The sequence below is a fragment of the Apostichopus japonicus genome, chromosome 14, assembly GCF_037975245.1.
Source record: "Apostichopus japonicus isolate 1M-3 chromosome 14, ASM3797524v1, whole genome shotgun sequence".
In the NCBI taxonomy this organism is placed as follows: Eukaryota; Metazoa; Echinodermata; class Holothuroidea; order Aspidochirotida; family Stichopodidae; genus Apostichopus; species Apostichopus japonicus.
In genome coordinates this window covers 1,038,563-1,057,047 of record NC_092574.1, presented here as the reverse complement: position 1 = coordinate 1,057,047, position 18,485 = coordinate 1,038,563, and the positions used below count along the sequence as shown (strand labels likewise).

The following is an 18,485-nucleotide window of genomic DNA, read 5'->3' as shown; positions in this document are numbered from 1 at the left end:
TGGAATCCCTAACATTTGCTATTTATGTTTAGCACTACATTGCACTGTCTGGAATCCCTAACATTTGAATATCATCTGCTTGACTTGTAAATATACAAAGTTAAGATGATTGACCAAAACGTGCCTTACGCACAATTGGACGACTGGTCAGCCACATAGTAAACAAATCAATACAGAGTCTTGAACTGTGAACCAAAAAAGAAGTGAGATATCCTGCCAGTGATTTACCTCATCTTGTGAGGCACCTTCATTATTTCCTACATCGGTCGACGGGTGAGTTCGGACAGCAACACCTCCGACATTTGAATAATCTGTTCTAGAATCTATTCTCTGATGGTTCCTTTCTTCTCCCTGGTGAGATCTTACTTCCCCAAATGATCTGACATCTTTACTGATTGTGTCTTCTTTTGGGTTCTTTCTTCTTGGAATGTCTTTTGATTTCATATTCCTTTTCTTGAGGGTTGATAATGAGATGAGCTTTGCTCCTTTGATTTCAGCAATTTTTGTCCTAGCTAGAGCTGCCTTAAAGTCTTTGTTGTCAGATGTTAACTCAACTGAAACCTGCATGGGTAAGACCAAGTACAAGGCACAAATAATACATGCCTCAACCATTCATAAATAAATCAAGTAAACAATTAAGGAAACAAATATACATTCATTGCACATATCTGATGAGTAAACATAAGAAGTAGGCATTTTAATTGGTTTTGATGATAAAATTTGTTGTGTAATTCTACAGCAATAATACTGAAGTAGCATAACCAATATAGTATAGCAGTGGTATCAAACTGCCAAAGTGTTCTTCATTCCATTCCTCTCTCAGCAAACAAGAGACAACTTTATGAGTAAACATTTTACCACATCATTGCCAATTGGATGCTATTGAGCAAATCTGGCAGTAAATGTGGGAACAATTCGGAGCAATAGAGGTAAGTTCAACCACTGCAATGTAGTAAATGACATTCCATGTGAGTGAAATGTTGCAATCTTTGGTTGCTAAACACTTAATAAGACCATGATTCAGGAAACTGGAAGCATCAATAGTTCAGCAATTGATCATGATCATCAATGTGTTAGTTATATTCAGTTTGGATTTAATACGGGATAAATAACAGCACCGATAGCAAGACCAGACGACATCTTTGTTACCTGAATTTTGCCCAGTTGTGACGACTTATCATCAGGGCTAGTAGAGGTAGTCTCTGTTGCTAAGGACGAGGATGAGGTGGATCTTTCCTGGTGATTCTTCCTCTTGACAGGGAGATCCATGACAACAGACAGATTTGGTGATTGGAGGATATTCTTTAGAGGGATGCTGGCAACAGCTATCAATGATGGCTATAGAACAAATGTATATAACATAAGTATGATTGCAATTAAATTAAAAGTTGAAATTTTAAATTGTGGAAAGAATACTTTAGTGAATAGTTAGTTACTTGATAAAATTATAGACCCCCTTACCAGTGTAATTGCTATATTGGGTAAGGAAGAAATTATCTCACTGTCAAGTTAAGTACATTTGCATGTGAAAAATGAATGATGTTGTCTTTTTAATAAGAAACGACAAATTCACACACTTGTACCTACGAGTATATGCTATAATGTATTTTATCCATGCCGATAAAGTTGTCAAGCATCCTCAGCCCATCTCTGTGTGAATAGCAATTTCAAATGATCGATGTTTCAATGGTATGTAGATTTCTTCACACTTCACTGACATGATGACCCAAAGAAAGAAGGCAATGGGACTTCACATAACTGCTACTTGGTCGAATCCATCTTCCTTATGTAGTATAACATTTAAATGGTGTACATAACCATTCTCACATTCAACAGGTTTAATGTCATTAGAATAATGGTTCTAGAAAAACTAGACAAAAGTCTTAAACACAAGGAAGTTAAGTTTACTTTGTCTTCACAGCTCCTCAAATAAGATTTAACTAGATAATAAATAAAGCCATTTAGTGTTCTCCTTTCAGTAACTGAGTCTTCCTGTAAAGTAATATCAGGAAAAATAACGCAAATCTGATTTTGAACACATACCGTCTTCTGACCGGCAAGTTTGTGGTATATCCGTAAAACAAGAAGTCTTGTCAACCAGTGGTCAATTGTTGAGCCATCAAACTGGATTGGAAAAATGGAACGATGACCAAACTGAATTTCGGATGTTCCTGTAAAAGAAAATCAAAATATAAGGAGATGTTACCTTCTGTGTCTCTTGAGGTCAAGCATGATCTAGACATACATTGACATAGCAAACATGTCTGCTGCATTCCATTAGATTGAATTATTCACATATTTCTTTGTTTTGTTTCACGAAGAAGGGTGTCTGGGATGTTGTGATTAAATAATCGATGTGAATTACTACATCACAAGTGAAACTAATGTTTACAATTTCTCTTTCTCACAAATTCTTTTGGGATATGACATTGGAGATACATAGGATAGAGAGTATTGGAGTACAACAGAGTCTTTACAAACACAGCGGTTTCTAGACCTACCTTTGTTCTCTGTAACCTTCTTTGACACCACCCTCATTACTTCTGTGGCCATGTTATTCAAATACTCTGAATCTTCTACCGTTGCAGTGATCGGAAATTGGTATTCAACAAAGTAAGTGCTGAAAACACCAAAGATAAGAACATAGATTGTTATTACAAGATTTGATTCAACTGTCAGAAAGTGCACCAAAAATTGCAATAAGAAATTGTCAACTGCTAGAAATGAGTTTTATGCAGTCAATTAAACACCAACGATGTACTTGAAAACTGAAGATATGAACCTGACAATGATATGAAACAATGCAAACCTGTGCACAAATATTACACATAAGAAAGAAAGTAATAAACCAATAGTGTATTACTAGGCTCTCATCTCTTCTTCGTGTACATAACCAATTACAACAGCAGCTCATTATTGGGATCAACATTAATTTCATTGACTTCACTGTTCTCATGCAAATTTCTGTGGATTTAGTTTTTTTTTCTTCATCTCTTTTATTGACTCATTTGACATTTATACAAATAGACATGATAATTTTGTGAGTTCTTTAATATTACAATACAAAACATGTCAGAAGCAATCTCTGGACGAGGGGAGACCCCCAGTTATCATCTTGGCCATAGCCATCAGCACAGGGATGAGTTCATGATACCACAGAAGATCAACCTACTAACTGGCGTCATGCAATCTACTCTCTGGAGGTCACACTGAGCGGAGCTCTTAAAGATGTAAAGAACAGTGCTTTTGAGCAATTGAGTTTCAAAGTAAGCAAATTGACGAAATAGAGAGCGCTCTGATAACGAAGGAGAGTGAGACTAATGACTTAAAGAAATTGAGTAGACGCCATGGAGACTGCACTGGTTTCGAAAGACTTAGAAACCAACAAACTGGAATGCATGTCAAAACGAAATCACATTCGATAGTTGGGATTCAGACGTCACCTAATGAGAATTGTGAGGATATTTTCAAGTCATTAGTCCTACCTAAGTTAAATGATGCACCAAACGTTGCAGTGTAATGCTGCCACAGAGATGGGAGAGGATCTGCAGACAAACCCCCTCACATTCTGGTACGATGCCTCTCATAAAAGGACAAAATCTGAATAATGCGGAATAGGAGGGAGACCTTACTAAATCAACCTTTCTTCATAGTGGACGATCTAACCTATTCTGACTCAATGGATTAAAAGAAGCACCCAAAAGAAGTCCACACCACTTGTACCAACAGGGCACCAGACTGCGTTTCTCGGGAGGTAGATGGAGGGAGACGGCAAACCATTATGGTTTAACTGAACTATTCATCTCATGGACTCTCTACAACATTTAGTTACATGCGTTTATTTGTTCTCTTTGCCGTGGTATTGGATACTCCTGTCTTTCACTGATCATTTTTAAAACAGCATCAGCTTATATGACTTTCAGGCTCCAATATTTTTTCATCTGGACTTGTTTTTTTCCTCCATCAATGGAGGCTTGAAGATAATTACCCCGCCGGTTGGATTCAGAATTTTTTTTCTCTTCTCTTCTTCCATTTACTTCCATCTGTTCTTTTAATAAGCTATACTGCTTTAAAGGCCATCCAAGGTGTTCCAGTCAATTCAAAATGGAAATTCTTACGTTCATTTCTGGATCTTTGATTCGTAATTATACGGATGAGTGGCTTCAGTATTCATTTAATTGTCTGTGTCTTTGGATTTACTTAGTAACAGGTGTGTTTGGTTTGGCTGGAATGCAAATTACTTCAGGCGACCATGAGATTAATTTCAAACAAGATATATACATTCCTCATGTTGTCAAACTTAATTACGATTTTACCTTTTTATCTGTGGTCTGGGTGGCTTGCCTCTAACAGTGGCATTATCTGGTATCTTTCGAGGAATTCTCGAGCTAGCACCGAGGGAGTAAGATATCCCTGGGAATAAAGTCAAGGTATCAACAACCACTCTTGCAGCATGAACACGGCCCAGGAGGGTCAACCTTTCGACACTGAGGCCTTCAATACCTGGAAGAGAAACATAACAATATAAAGAGAGTTGTAATGAAGCAACAGAACACAACATAGTTTAATGTCAAATAGCTTTACATGGCAATCCAGTGATTAGAATTTCCTTTCTTTGGTTAATATACTGTCATTTTGCATAAATAACCAAGATGGATAAGATAGATTCACCAACAAACCATCAGATGGTCGTAAAAGATCTTGACAGAGACAATTCAGTAAACAGCAAAGGAATCTGAGTGCTCTTTTCATTTCCTGAAAGTCACCTTGCCACACATCCATCTTGTGTATCTTATATATTCATCCTTCAGATATAATTACAAAGGTTGCTAACAACACATTTGAAGTATTCTTTGACAGTTGTTAGAATGCTATGTACCTTGTAACAGTGATTTCTGAGAACCTGTTCGTCCACAATGTTTCCATAGTGGCAGACTAGGTAAGCACAACCCAACTATTCAATACTACCATCCTCACCCACCGGGAAATGGACAGGGTAGATACCATTGATGAGGTACATACCATTCATAAAATAGGTACCAAACATAAAATAGGTACCATTGAGAGGGTAGATACCAATGAGAGGGAGGCACCATTGATACGGTAGATACCATTGACGAGGTAGATACCATTGATGGGGTAGATACCATGATTGGAAACCATTGAAATGGTAGATACCATTGATGGATTAGATACCATTAATAAAGTAGATACCATTTATGGGATAGATACCATTAATTGATTGGGAACTATTGAGAGGGTAGATACCATTTATAAAGTAGATACCATTGAGAGGGTAGATACCACTGAGAGGGCAGATACCATTTGACAGGGTAGATACCATAGAGATGGTAGATACCATAGAGAGAGTAGATACCATTTGACAGGGTAGATACCATTGATGGAGTAGATACCTTTAATAAGGTAGATACCATTGACGGGGTAGATACCTTTTATTGGTTGGAAACCATTGAGGGGGTAGATACCATTAATAAGGTAGATACCATCGACAGGGTAGATACCATTGAGAAGGTAGATACCATTTGACAGGGTAGATACCATTGATGGAGTAGATACCATTAATAAGGTAGATACCATTGACAGGGTAGATACCATTGAGAGGGTAGATACCATTAGCAGGGTAGATACCATTTATAAGGTAGATACATTGGCAGGGTAAATACCATTGAGAGGGTAGATACCATTTGCAGGGTAGATACCATTGAGAGGGTAGATACCATGTATAAGGTAGATACATTGGCAGGGTAGATACCATTGAGAGGGTAGATACCACTGAGAGGGTAGATACCATTTATAAGGTAGATACCATTGATGGAGTAGATACCATTGAGAGGGTAGATACCACTGAGAGGGCAGATACCATTTATAAGGTAGATACCATTGATGGAATAGATACCATTTATAAGGTGGATACCATTGACAGGGTAGATACCTTTTATGGATGAGTGCAGCAGCGATGTCACTGAGCTGCTATCAAGACATTCATCTTCATCTTTAGCATCACTTGTCTCTCTATTTTCCTCTCTTTCTCCTGTCATGTCTCTGTCTTCTTTCATCTGATCTGGCTTTGTTGGTTTGTCATGGCTTCTGTTATCTGCTTTCCTTTGGTCGAGCTTATGTTTCCTCAGTTTTCTCAATGACTGTAACCCAAATAACCGTGAACTGAAGCATCAGATTATGAACTTAGAGTATGTGACTGGCCACAGTTAACATTATGTTGATTCAGGACACTGAAAATATGTTCGTATTTAGTGTTTGGTCAGTTAATACACATCGCACAGAAAGTTAAATAAAAGATGTGCTTGTAAGATGTTCACAAACTATCTTTAAAATTGCACTTTCACGATCACAAAAATAAAATCATTTCAAAGTTTAATTTATCATTTAAAGCTGCATTTTGTGTTAAATTTGTCACAATCTGTTACTTAAAACTACCACCATGACACCAGGAACTATGAACTAATGCATAAACTTGAAATGTTTGCAGATGAACACATAACTATTTATTTACAGTTATTTTTTTAATTTTCTACTTTTCGTACTCATACAATAAAACCAAATAAAAGAATTACCTTTCTGTGTGATTTCTTGTTCTTTCTTGATGTCTCAGCCTCTGAATCAGAGGAAAGGAATAAGTCACTCAGACCATCGCTATCACTGCTGCTTCTCTGAAAATATCAAATAAAAAATATAAAAAAATGTAAAAAAAAAAAAAGTTTTGGCGCTGTTAATTTGATGGCTGAATACTTACATATTAATTTAATGGTCATTAGAAGGATACTCTTCTTGGATGCGATCAAATGGGTTTGCTTTTAGATAAAACTTAAGAATGTTTCATGTGAAATGTTTACTCGTCATCTCTGTAACAATAGTTTGCAGATAATGCGATTCATTTCATCACTGACCAATCACAAAGGCTTTTGATTCAGTTCATCAAAATGTTTCACCACCTTTAAAGTTCCAAACAGTTGTCCAGATAAAATGTTCAATGAAGCATCACCCTCGTATGCACAGAAGAGGGGAGATGTTTAGGGAACAAACTGGATGATCTGATTGGTCTCTAGGGTATGAACTCTAACCTGTCCCTTGTAGAAGAGTTCCTCCAGTATGCTCTGCTCATGCAATGGGTCATCAGAATCAGTTGTGAGACCATCAAAGACATCATTAAAATCAGAATCAATGCTGTCAGCAGGGGATGTCCCTAACTGTAAGGATAATAAATAAACAGAAACTTACAAATATCAGCTTTAGGAATTTTGTGATATAAGGCTCTTCCAGTAAAAGGCTTGCACCAAGAATGATACACATTAAAGTAAGTTTGTACTGTGACAAGTACACAGTGGATAATATCAAATGCTGACATATCTCTAACAAACTAAATGGGTAGATTTACTTCATCAAATGTTCATATGTATTTTGGTGACCAGAAAGTCTTGAGGCCTAATGGTTTTTTTGCAAAAAAGATGTCGACAAACTAGTAACCTGCTTAACTGAATTAAATATTCAATTCTCATCACAGACAAAAAGCCTAATATTCAATGTTTGTAGTGTTTGAACATTAAAATTTGCACTTCACTTTCTATGCAACCTTCTCAGTTTGGTTCTCTATATTTTGCTTTTATAAACAGCTAAGCAGATGAATATCTATAAAAAGATGCGAATCTTGAACTCAGAATTTACATATGGTCTACATTCTAGTTTGGCTTGAACCTTGTCAACAAAATAAAACATTCTGAAGTCTATTCACCTCACTGAATGAACCCAGCACCTGGAATTGGAACCTGGTATACTTTTTCTTTACATGTGGACTGACTGACTTAACATAGTAAAGGGTTAACTTATCAGCACTTGTCTTCTTTCAACATCAAATGTTGAAACAGAAATGTTGTACAGATATTAAAGGGTTTCCATTGCCATGTATGATGTTTACCTCAAGTAGTGCTTTTCAAACATTCCACTGGCAAGTTTTACGGAATGCTTACCTCAACAAACCTTGAACTTTAACAAGACATACAAACAAAGTAGCTGCTAAGAGGACCCTGCTTCATAAAGTTGAGGTTTACCTAAGCTGTACTTATAAGGCTTTTATACTTTCAATGTAGAACCCCTACCCTAGTTTTCACTTCATTCAACTCCTTGTCACCGATGACGTCATCAACTACAAGATCAACGGTAGGGTCCGTAGCTAGTTTGGGCTCCTCTCTCTTCAGGCGTTTAACACCTTCGATAAACCCAGAACTGGATTTGTCATCTTTCAACAATTCACGGAACAACTCACCAGATGAACTCCTAGACAAATTTAAAATAAGAAAAGAACTAGCAAGCCAAAGAAAAGATGGCTGAAAGTAAATCCATATGGTAGAGATTGGTTATTGGATTTGAAATGTAATGTTACATAGAAGCCACCCCCCCCCCCCCTGCACCAATAATATTAAAAATTAAAACAAGTATCAATAATGGTGTTTGCTTTTTATCTTTATTATTCACAACTCCTTGGAAACATAACTTCATTTAGCAAAAGTATCTACAAGGTTATCTAGTTTGACTAATTGTTATCTTCTTTACCACCTTCAAACCCAAACTTTCACTAACAAGTAATTTAATGCAAAATATTGCCTCCAAGTGTGGTCAAGGACATAGTTGCTGTCTGCTACCTCAATCTTTCATCAAAGGGTCATTTCAACTTGAAATAACCCTTTGTCATGAATAACAAAATATTTCTTGCTTCAAGCCACTTTCCATCACTTAATTCCAGATTGCTGTACCTTCTGAGTGGGTGTAATTCTAGATTGCTGTACCTTCTGAGTGGGTGTAATTCTAGATTGCTGTACCTTCTGAGTGGGTGTAATTCTAGATTGCTGTACCTTCTGAGTGGGTGTAATTCTAGATTGCTGTACCTTCTGAGTGGGTGTAATTCTAGATTGCTGTACCTTCTGAGTGGGTGTAATTCTAGATGGCTGTACCTTCTGAGTGGGTGTAATTCTAGATTGCTGTACCCTTCTGAGTGGGTGTAATTCTAGATTGCTGTACCTTCTGAGTGGGTGTAATTCTAGATGGCTGTACCCTTCTGAGTGGGTGTAATTCTAGATTGCTGTACCTTCTGAGTGGGTGTAATTCTAGATTGCTGTACCTTCTGAGTGGGTGTAATTCAAGATTGCTGTACCTTCTGAGTGGGTGTAATTCTAGATTGCTGTACCTTCTGAGTGGGTGTAATTCTAGATTGCTGTATCTTCTGAGTGGGTGTAATTCTAGATTGCTGTATCTTCTGAGTGGGTGTAATTCTAGATTGCTGTACCTTCTGAGTGGGTGTAATTCTAGATGGCTGTACCTTCTGAGTGGGTGTAATTCTAGATTGCTGTACCCTTCTGAGTGGGTGTAATTCTAGATTGCTGTACCTTCTGAGTGGGTGTAATTCTAGATGGCTGTACCCTTCTGAGTGGGTGTAATTCTAGATTGCTGTACCTTCTGAGTGGGTGTAATTCTAGATTGCTGTACCTTCTGAGTGGGTGTAATTCAAGATTGCTGTACCTTCTGAGTGGGTGTAATTCTAGATTGCTGTATCTTCTGAGTGGGTGTAATTCTAGATTGCTGTACCTTTTGAGTGGGTGTAATTCTAGATGGCTGTACCTTCTGAATGGGTGTAATTCTAGATTGCTGTACCTTCTGAGTGGGTGTAATTCTAGATGGCTGTACCCTTCTGAGTGGGTGTAATTCTAGATTGCTGTACCTTCTGAGTGTGTGTAATTCTAGATGGCTGTACCCTTCTGAGTGGGTGTAATTCTAGATTGCTGTACCTTCTGAGTGGGTGTAATTCTAGATTGCTGTACCTTCTGAGTGGGTGTAATTCTAGATTGCTGTACCTTCTGAGTGGGTGTAATTCTAGATTGCTGTATCTTCTGAGTGGGTGTAATTCTAGATTGCTGTACCTTCTGAGTGGGTGTAATTCTAGATTGCTGTACCTTCTGAGTGGGTGTGATTCTAGATTGCTGTACCTTCTGAGTGGGTGGACCCCTGTGTCCCATCTTGCAGACTCATGTGATTGATCAGGTTTGAGGTCTTCTAAGTTAGGGCCCTGTGGTTCTGCTTCACACTGAGCCCTGATCATGCTGTCCATAAGTTTATTGCCTTTATCCAATATAGCCGAGATGAGATGTTTCCCTGCATCTGAAGTTGGTTGGACTTCAAACTGTTTCCTCCTTGAAAGTGACCGATACATTTGAGAACTGGAAAATTTATCCATCCCAGTATCTGTTTCAAGGAAACCAAGAACCACTTTGATCACATGAGGTACAAGAAAATAAATGTCTTGAGCTAAATTAATAAAACAAATGTTGGAGCCCCATCATCATGAAATACATACTTCCAATTGTTATCATTATTTACTGAAATATTGAGAGCTGTGCTAACTTAACTCCCTGAAAACCGATGGAAAATAATATGAACTATGTCAAAGATAGGAATTAAATTCAAAATACTTAAAAACATTAAGTTTGAAAATATATTAGCAAGCCAGATTTTAGAAGCAGATCTATGATCAGTCCAGACAGAAGTTTTTTTTTCTTGTCTTGTGTAAGTGTCCCAAAAGCATTTCTTCAGATGAGTTCACTTGTGTTAAATTGGCACCACTCCTCATATGTGAAGAGTATCACATAAAATTATTTACAATCTATATTATGCTTAATAGCAAGCTCTATCTTAATGAATATGCTTATTAAAACAGTTATATACTTGCATTGGATTTTGTCATTTTGAATTCAGATTTGATAACAGATAGATTATACATTTGTTTAAAGACTATCATAACATCCTGAAGAAACTGTGACAAGGTTTGAAATTATTCAAGTTTGGTAAAACACTGTGCTTTACTTTCAGAATTAATCAAGTATATATTTGAACCAATAACCAATGGCCATACTAGATTCCATAGTTTGTACCTGTGGAAAACATTTTGCCTGAATTTACCTGAAACTGAGCTATCATGCAGTATTTTAGCAGGCGGGGGCTAAACAATTTGCCTGAATTTACCTGAAACTGAGCTATCATGCAGTATTTTAGCAGGCGGGGGCTAAACAATTTGCCTGAATTTACCTGAAACTGAGCTATCATGCAGTATTTTAGCAGGCTGGGGCTAAACAATTTGCCTGAATTTACCTGAAACTGAGCTATCATGCAGTATTTTAGCAGGCTGGGGCTAAACAATTTGCCTGAATTTACCTGAAACTGAGCTATCATGCAGTATTTTAGCAGGCTGGGGCTAAACAATTTGCCTGAATTTACCTGAAACTGAGCTATCATGCAGTATTTTAGCAGGCTGGGGCTCATATCTCTCCTTTTCGGTTTTTGTTCCTTCTTCTAGTTTTCTGTATCCCCCGGCACCTGGACCAATCACAAAGCTGTAATCGTCATCAACTCCACTCGGAGTCTGTCGGTCCCTCTTGTCACCCTCAAGATCTGAGCTGGGTGCTTGATAGCTTGAGGATGATCTGCCTGAGGAGGTCTTTCTTTGTTTTTTTAAGATTGATGGCTGGGCGGTACTAGTCTGACCTTGCTGTGCTGGTAAGCTGACATCTGTGGTAGGCACAGAACTTGAACTGTCATATGATACTAGAGTAGAAAAGAAAGGGAAAACATGAAACCAGAGCTCATCGTTCTTATTCAAGCTGATTTTTGTGCTAATTTTGCCACAACTTGGCCAACCAAACTCCACCATTACAGAAAGCATACTCCAGTACTTTAGTACCAACAAGCTTGTCAAGTTTGATTGAATCTACCAGGCCTTCAAAGTTTTGTAAATGAAGTAATAAACATGACATAGAACTGGGGGTATGCACGATTAACCAGATTGGACTTTCATAAGAGTAACTTACATATATTAGGTGTATTAAATTGGCTGCAGCCATAAACATGTAGATCTATTAGACTGATTTATATTCAATTATGTGCAAACATTACAATCCTTCAAGGTCCGAATTACACAAAGCTGAACAACCATGTACAGCTTCTAATGCTGTGTGACTTTATGTACAAGCTTCATATCTTGTTTATCCAATTCACCTAATGATCTGAATAGAACTTGTTAAATAGTGGAAAAGCATGCAAATGAAAAAAATTACAGAAAAATGGGAAGATCTGTTATTCAAGGAAATTAAATACATACATGAAAACTTGAGCCAGTATCACTTAGTTATTGGTTATCTCTGAAAGCTATTACACTAGGTATGCACAATTCTATCATCATACACAAATTCTATATCTTATGCAAAGGCACACATAAGTTCATCAAACCTTTGTAGTCATTCAGCTTAAACCTTGCAGAAAGACTGATATGTTTCAAAATAAACAACACCACCTAACATAGAAATAATAACATACCAAACATTGAAATACATTTAAGAATCAGGGCTGAAGCTGCCATTGTCATTAACTGTCAATATAAAGACCAGCTACAGTAACTGCAAAATGCTTTTGTAGAGAAGAAATTATATTCTATAGTACAGAAATTTACAGTGGTTAGGGGATTGAATTTGAACAATCTACAGTAGAATACCAAGATGGTATAAGTAGAGACAAATCTTCTCATCACCCTTTGGGTAATCAAGAAGTCAACAAATAATTTCACGCGACTTTTACAAAACATTTGAAGTTGTTGCTATTATTATGGTCTTACCTGGTAATGGTTCAAATTTAATGGAAACATTAATATCTGCAAGTTTCTCTGCTTTCTGGTTTGAAAATATTGGATACACACTGCAATTGAACATAGATAACAAACAGAATAGTAAGAATATAAGATACTGGCTACCATTTACACTGTTAATAACTAACCAACCAACTAACGTAATTACTAACTAACTAACTACGTAACTAACTAACTAAATTAATCAATAAATAGCTTAAATAGAGAAACTTGTCAGCAGATGCAAAACATAGCTTTTCTAACTAACAATTCAAATTTCATTCTACAGTGTAAACAGACAGACAAAACCACAAAGCAATTCTATGTACAAAGGCAATAATATACAATAGTATAGATGTGTCATTAAATCTATACTATGATCATGATAATGGATTATTTGATCTCTTACCGACCCAATCTATCAAGGTCTAGCTCTTAGCGTTCTGCAAATACCGTACAAAACTACATTTTCTCTGGGATATTTGTCTTTAAATTTAGTTAGACTTTTGCTTCGAAACATTAAATATAGAGTAACTTATCAAATTCAACAGGACATAATCAACAAAGGTGAATACATAAGATCAGACATGTATTGTTTGCAGCAAAGTCATTCAACATTAATAATATACATACCCTAAGATTGGCTTCTGTGGAGTAAGTATTCCAAGTTCACTGATGGTAGCTTTTCCAATGCACACCATCTGTTGTCCCTTCAATAGTTCAAACACACAGGAACTCATAGCATTCAGGTAATGGGCAAATTGTTTTGGACCACAGCGAATTGGATATCTGGCTGTTTTCCTGACAGTTGACTTGCTCTCTTCTCTCCCATCTGAGGGTCTGATCATAAAATCATAATCATTTCCAACCATTTCTTTATACATTACTAAATATAGGGAGGGGGTGGGAGGATTTCAGTTTGCAATCATCAATACTTGTGAGAAAACAAGACAATTTCAAATTAATGTATTTTTGTGGAATACCTCTCATCTATTGGATAGAGCTCACCAGCATACCTTAAAGAGATTTTAACCACCTCATGCCACTTTATGAAATATTCCTTTACTAATTTATAGCTTTTGTTAGCTTCTTTCTCTGTCCAGGTCATCATACTTTGTTGAAAGTGCTGAAAAAGACTTCTAGAATGAGCACAAAGCTCTAAGTGTGAGTATGGGTACTTAAGTTTGCACTACTATCTGTACAGTACTATATGACAAAATGTCCCATGTCAGAGCACAAATCAATGGCCACCAGTATGAGTACAAATTCACTACAAGTCTGGCTTAAAAATAAAAATAGGCACAGAATTTGCTGATTAAAATATATCCTTGGAATGATATCCTTGCTCATTTTTATTAATGTGAAACATTCAGCATAGTATGATCCAAATATAAAATATAGTGAGTAGAACATTTACCAATAAGAAGACAAATATTGCAAATTTGTTTAATTTTTAGCTCCATTGTTAGGAGTATCCATACAATTAGCTCCACTATGGCTCCTTACAGGTTTGGAAGCTTTTCTTGTTGACACTCAGGAAGTCCAATGAATGTCACATATCTTTGGCACGGTTATCAGGTAAGGCCACATACACCAATATCACAATTAATTTGTTATCATACCTACAATTTTATTCACATGCTTCACAACACTTATACAGCAAAATTTGATCAATGTAGTTCATACCTAAAGATGGAACCATTTGACTGTTCACCCCACCACTTCAGTCTGATGAAAAATACATCTGGTGGTCTTGTCGTCAGCCATGAGATCTTGCTGGCAGTGACTCTCAAGAAACACCTTAACTGGCCATCAACTGAAGGTGGTAAACTGGTAGAAGCCTTAACATCCTCTCGTCCATCTGTTTGAGCAAAGTGTGTTTAAGAAGAATTCCAATATTAAAAAATAATATGAAAAACAAATATAAATTAGAAATCAGATCTCAAATCAATAAATCATGTTAAACTTTTCAGAATGTTCCTTGGGGTGCAAAATGCCACAAATATTTCTTGAATAAAGAATTGTAATCCATTTAGCATGAGTCACCCAATTTTCAGGATTTATAGTTGCTGGATGTTGTCTCATCAGTATAAACACATTTTCAGGTGTATGCCTCTCTCTCAGGTAATGTTGATATTCTGATGTTGAAACAACTAAAGCATCACTAAAGACACATAATTCCAACCATGTAATTGGGCAAAATAACCTACTTTAGTTGTGTTTTTAATTTTAGGCTAATTAACAAGACACAGTACACATCAATGATTACAAGTAATTATATTCCTTGACATATTAATTAATATTTCTAGCAATTTATGGAATATCTTGAGACCATGAAAGTTAACAATAAGGTGAATGACCCCGAGACTGCATCTTGCATCATTAGGAAATAGGAAGTGTACTAGCATGGTGTCCACTGGACCATTTATCAAACCACTTGTTCATTCTTTATAACTTATCCGATAGCAAGTTGCACAATGGAACAATAGTTAATATCGGCAAATTGATGTCAGCAATGCTGCTAACATATTGGTAGAATGTTCCAGGAACAATGAATAAATTATGAGATTTAAAACAGTCATGAATATGTTTTGCATTTTTTTAACGAATGATTTGAAATTGTGTCTCAAAGACCTCAATAACACAAATCACTATTAGTGACCAAATTTACCAAAGTTGTAACTCCCAAATCATGTCCACTAATTGGTCAATGAAATGGTTTTAGGCTCATTAAAAAACATGTTCGGTCGCACTGGCTGTTTATATTTTGGTAAACCTGGACACCAATTATTCCTGACGAGGTATGGTGGCATAGGATACCATCACATGTCCCTTCAATCTGGGTAGGCTACTGTAATGTCAATGGAGCTGCACTGAGAGACACTGCAGTAGTAGTGTTTGAAAATTAAATTGTAACCCACCTTTTACTAATACAAATTTAATCTTCAGTCTCAAATACAATGGCTAAAATCAACCTATTATTTGGTATCAGACATGTGGCAAATAAAACTAATTCTTCATTTTCTTCCCCCCCCCCCAAATTTTGGATTATTATGTTCTTTTTTCGACATGTAGATACACAGAGAGACAAATTAAACCCTTCATTTCCTATCATTAACCAAATACCAATTACCATTCACAAATACAACTGAAATCCTTAACCTATGCCATCCTATTATCCAATGGTAAACTGGTTGCCAACCTTTTCTCTTATGATACAGTCTAATATTATAATACCTTGTATAAAGAAATATTTGATCCTTCAATTTAAATGGTAAACTTCAACACATGCTTGCAATGAGGGAAATTTTTCCATGCTTTGAGAGTTTTGATTCCAAGACTATAACCTTAACAGTAAAAATCTCATTTTGGTGAAATATGAACGATCAAGCCATTAATGACGGGTGTTACTAAAACGAATGACAATTGCGTTACACATAACGAATGACAATATGTTGTACACACTAAAAAATTGCGTTGACTAAAACGAATGACAGCACAGACATTTGCTTCAACCGGATAGTTCAGACTTCGTGGGTATATTAAAGCCACGCAAACCGAGTGGACGCGAAGTGCGTGGCTTACAGATCTAGTAAAGTACGGACAAGATACAAACGCACCTTATAGTAAGCGAAATTGTAAGTCTGATTTTAAAAAGTAAATTTAACATCATTTTTCCGATATTTTTTGTTAGAAACTACGATACTATCATCTTGAAACGGCTTTACAGAGGTAAATTTCAAAAGCACAGCACTCAAGCGCATTCTCACAAAAAACTTTCCCTGTGGTTTCTATCCGTAAATTACACCAAAACCCTGCAACCACGTAACATGCGATTTTCCTCAAATCACTTTTGCGCAGAAAACCAATAACCGCATTTACTCCACCCACTCATTCTATCTCCACTCACCACTGTCCTTCGTTGTCATTCGTTGTCATTCGCTGTCATTCGCGAATGATATTTAACCCTGTACAACGTCAATTGTCAATCGGTCATTCGCTGTCATTCGTTTTAGTTTGTCCCATTAATGACCTCATGTATGTAGGCCTTGGCCTAAGCTCTGCTAGTTGAACTTGAAGTTGAAGGATAGAACAAAAGGTAAAACAAAGAGCAACAGATCAGAGATCATCATTACAGATGCCACCTGCAAGAACATTCTCTTCCTACTACTAGCATGGACACTTCGAAGTTCGGACACCTAAGCCTTAAAACACCCCAAAACTATATCTTCTGGTATAAATCACCTGAAAATATACTTGATATGGTGGGAGAAGTGTGTTATATAGTTACGATACACGGCCAAACTTTCTTTCCTGCAAACTGTTTTCATGTTGTATTCCAAGAAGATTCTTAGTGATTGTGGAACTGGTATTTCTTTGCTGGAGTATTGCGAAGTTCGGACACCCGGCCCACAGTGTGGCGCTGGTGATAAACTTGGTGGCGCAGTTGCTCTTTCAGTAATTATAACAGACTTCATAGATCTCCGTCATTTTATTGACAAATATGTAAGTACTTACTTGCACACAGGTCATTTTGGAGAGAAAGTATCTGTAGCTTTGTAGTTTTTTGTGAAATTGGCTGTTGTTATAGGTTGTCATGGTGAAATTGTGTATTTCTTAGGGGTGTCCGAACTTCGCAGTGTTCCGAACTTCGCAATTTACTGACTATACTAACAGTAACATATATAATACCATCCAACTACAGACTGCAGTTAGGCTACTCTGCAACCTTCTTGACATTCCTTTTGTGTAGGCTACTGTGTGACATACAATGGTGATTGTGTTATTGAAAATTCGGTACTCCGCTAGCATAAATTGACATTATTAATCGCGGCCTAGCCTAACCCCTGAACGTTAAGATGAAAAGTATATTTCAATACATGGCTAACTTTACCTTTCCTCCTTAATTTCTTCCCAGATTTAGTTTTCTTTTTACCCATTTCGGAGACCACACAAATGATAATGGAGCCCGTTTCTTCAGGTCATCGTATCTACATGATACTTTGTCATCTCCACGAAGTTCTAGTGTAGCTTTTGACAGGATTTGGACGAACTGGTAAAAGCCTTTTACTGCTTCTAACGTTTCAAATACTAGATCAGAACCGCTATTTTACTATAATGTATATGTTCTTAGAGGAATTTTGTTTTTTCGCGGCCTATACATTGTTTGGTTGACCATTAACAATATATACAAAACTGCTGTAACTGGACGTTAAATTTGCTAGAACAACATTATTGAACGCGAAAATAACTGTTCGCCTATTATGTGACACTGAGAACTTGACAAATGCTTGTTTATTAATTACAGCTTTTCGGAACCAGCTAGAAGTCCAGACATTTTCTAACATATTTTAGAATCCACTTGAGCACTCGGAAAAGGATGTTATGGAACACCTAAGCTTAAAAGGGATATTTTATCCAGTGGCCGAAGTTCATCGTTTAACATTTTTGTGATAGTATATTGTATTGTGGAGACACACTTTTTGAAAATTTTGGTAAAATTTTATTGCTCTGGCAACAGCAGAGTTAGTCAGCTACAAAATTCTTTGTTTTCTTTTGTAATGTGCCATCGTTTATCCAATGAAAAATATAATATTCTTACAAATTATATATAAATAATTATGAAAGGAAACCATTTGAAGAACATCTGCCCATAATATCATGATGATATCACAGACCACTTACTATGATCAACTCCCTGAAGTAAAAGCCATTTAACTGGTCAGAATAGGTTACATTCAATCATATCTCAAGTATGGAAAAAGATGGAATTTCAACTAAAATGTGT

The 18,485-nt window shown here is 36.6% G+C and overlaps 1 protein-coding gene across 7 annotated transcripts in view; it reads right to left on the bottom strand.

The window, feature by feature from the left end:
* LOC139980315 (C2 domain-containing protein 3-like) overlaps positions 1–17,877 on the bottom strand; it is a 63,118-nt gene extending 45,241 nt beyond the window's left edge. For 3 of the 7 annotated variants that reach the window (XM_071991885.1, XM_071991887.1, XM_071991886.1), the window contains exons 1-16: positions 17,592–17,877; positions 14,384–14,558; positions 13,331–13,537; positions 12,689–12,768; positions 11,299–11,625; positions 10,014–10,269; positions 9,119–9,151; positions 8,133–8,310; positions 7,101–7,226; positions 6,594–6,689; positions 5,954–6,161; positions 4,317–4,503; positions 2,502–2,620; positions 2,044–2,171; positions 1,150–1,338; positions 229–561 (exon numbers count right to left, since the gene is read on the bottom strand). In XM_071991885.1, the coding sequence (XP_071847986.1) occupies positions 229–561; positions 1,150–1,338; positions 2,044–2,171; positions 2,502–2,620; positions 4,317–4,503; positions 5,954–6,161; positions 6,594–6,689; positions 7,101–7,226; positions 8,133–8,310; positions 9,119–9,151; positions 10,014–10,269; positions 11,299–11,625; positions 12,689–12,768; positions 13,331–13,537; positions 14,384–14,558; positions 17,592–17,637 (2,688 nt within the window). In that variant the 5' untranslated portion in view covers positions 17,638–17,877. The other 4 variants (XM_071991888.1, XM_071991891.1, XM_071991889.1 and 1 more) reach the window with 4 other exon arrangements.
* Positions 17,878–18,485: the final 608 nt, after the last annotated feature.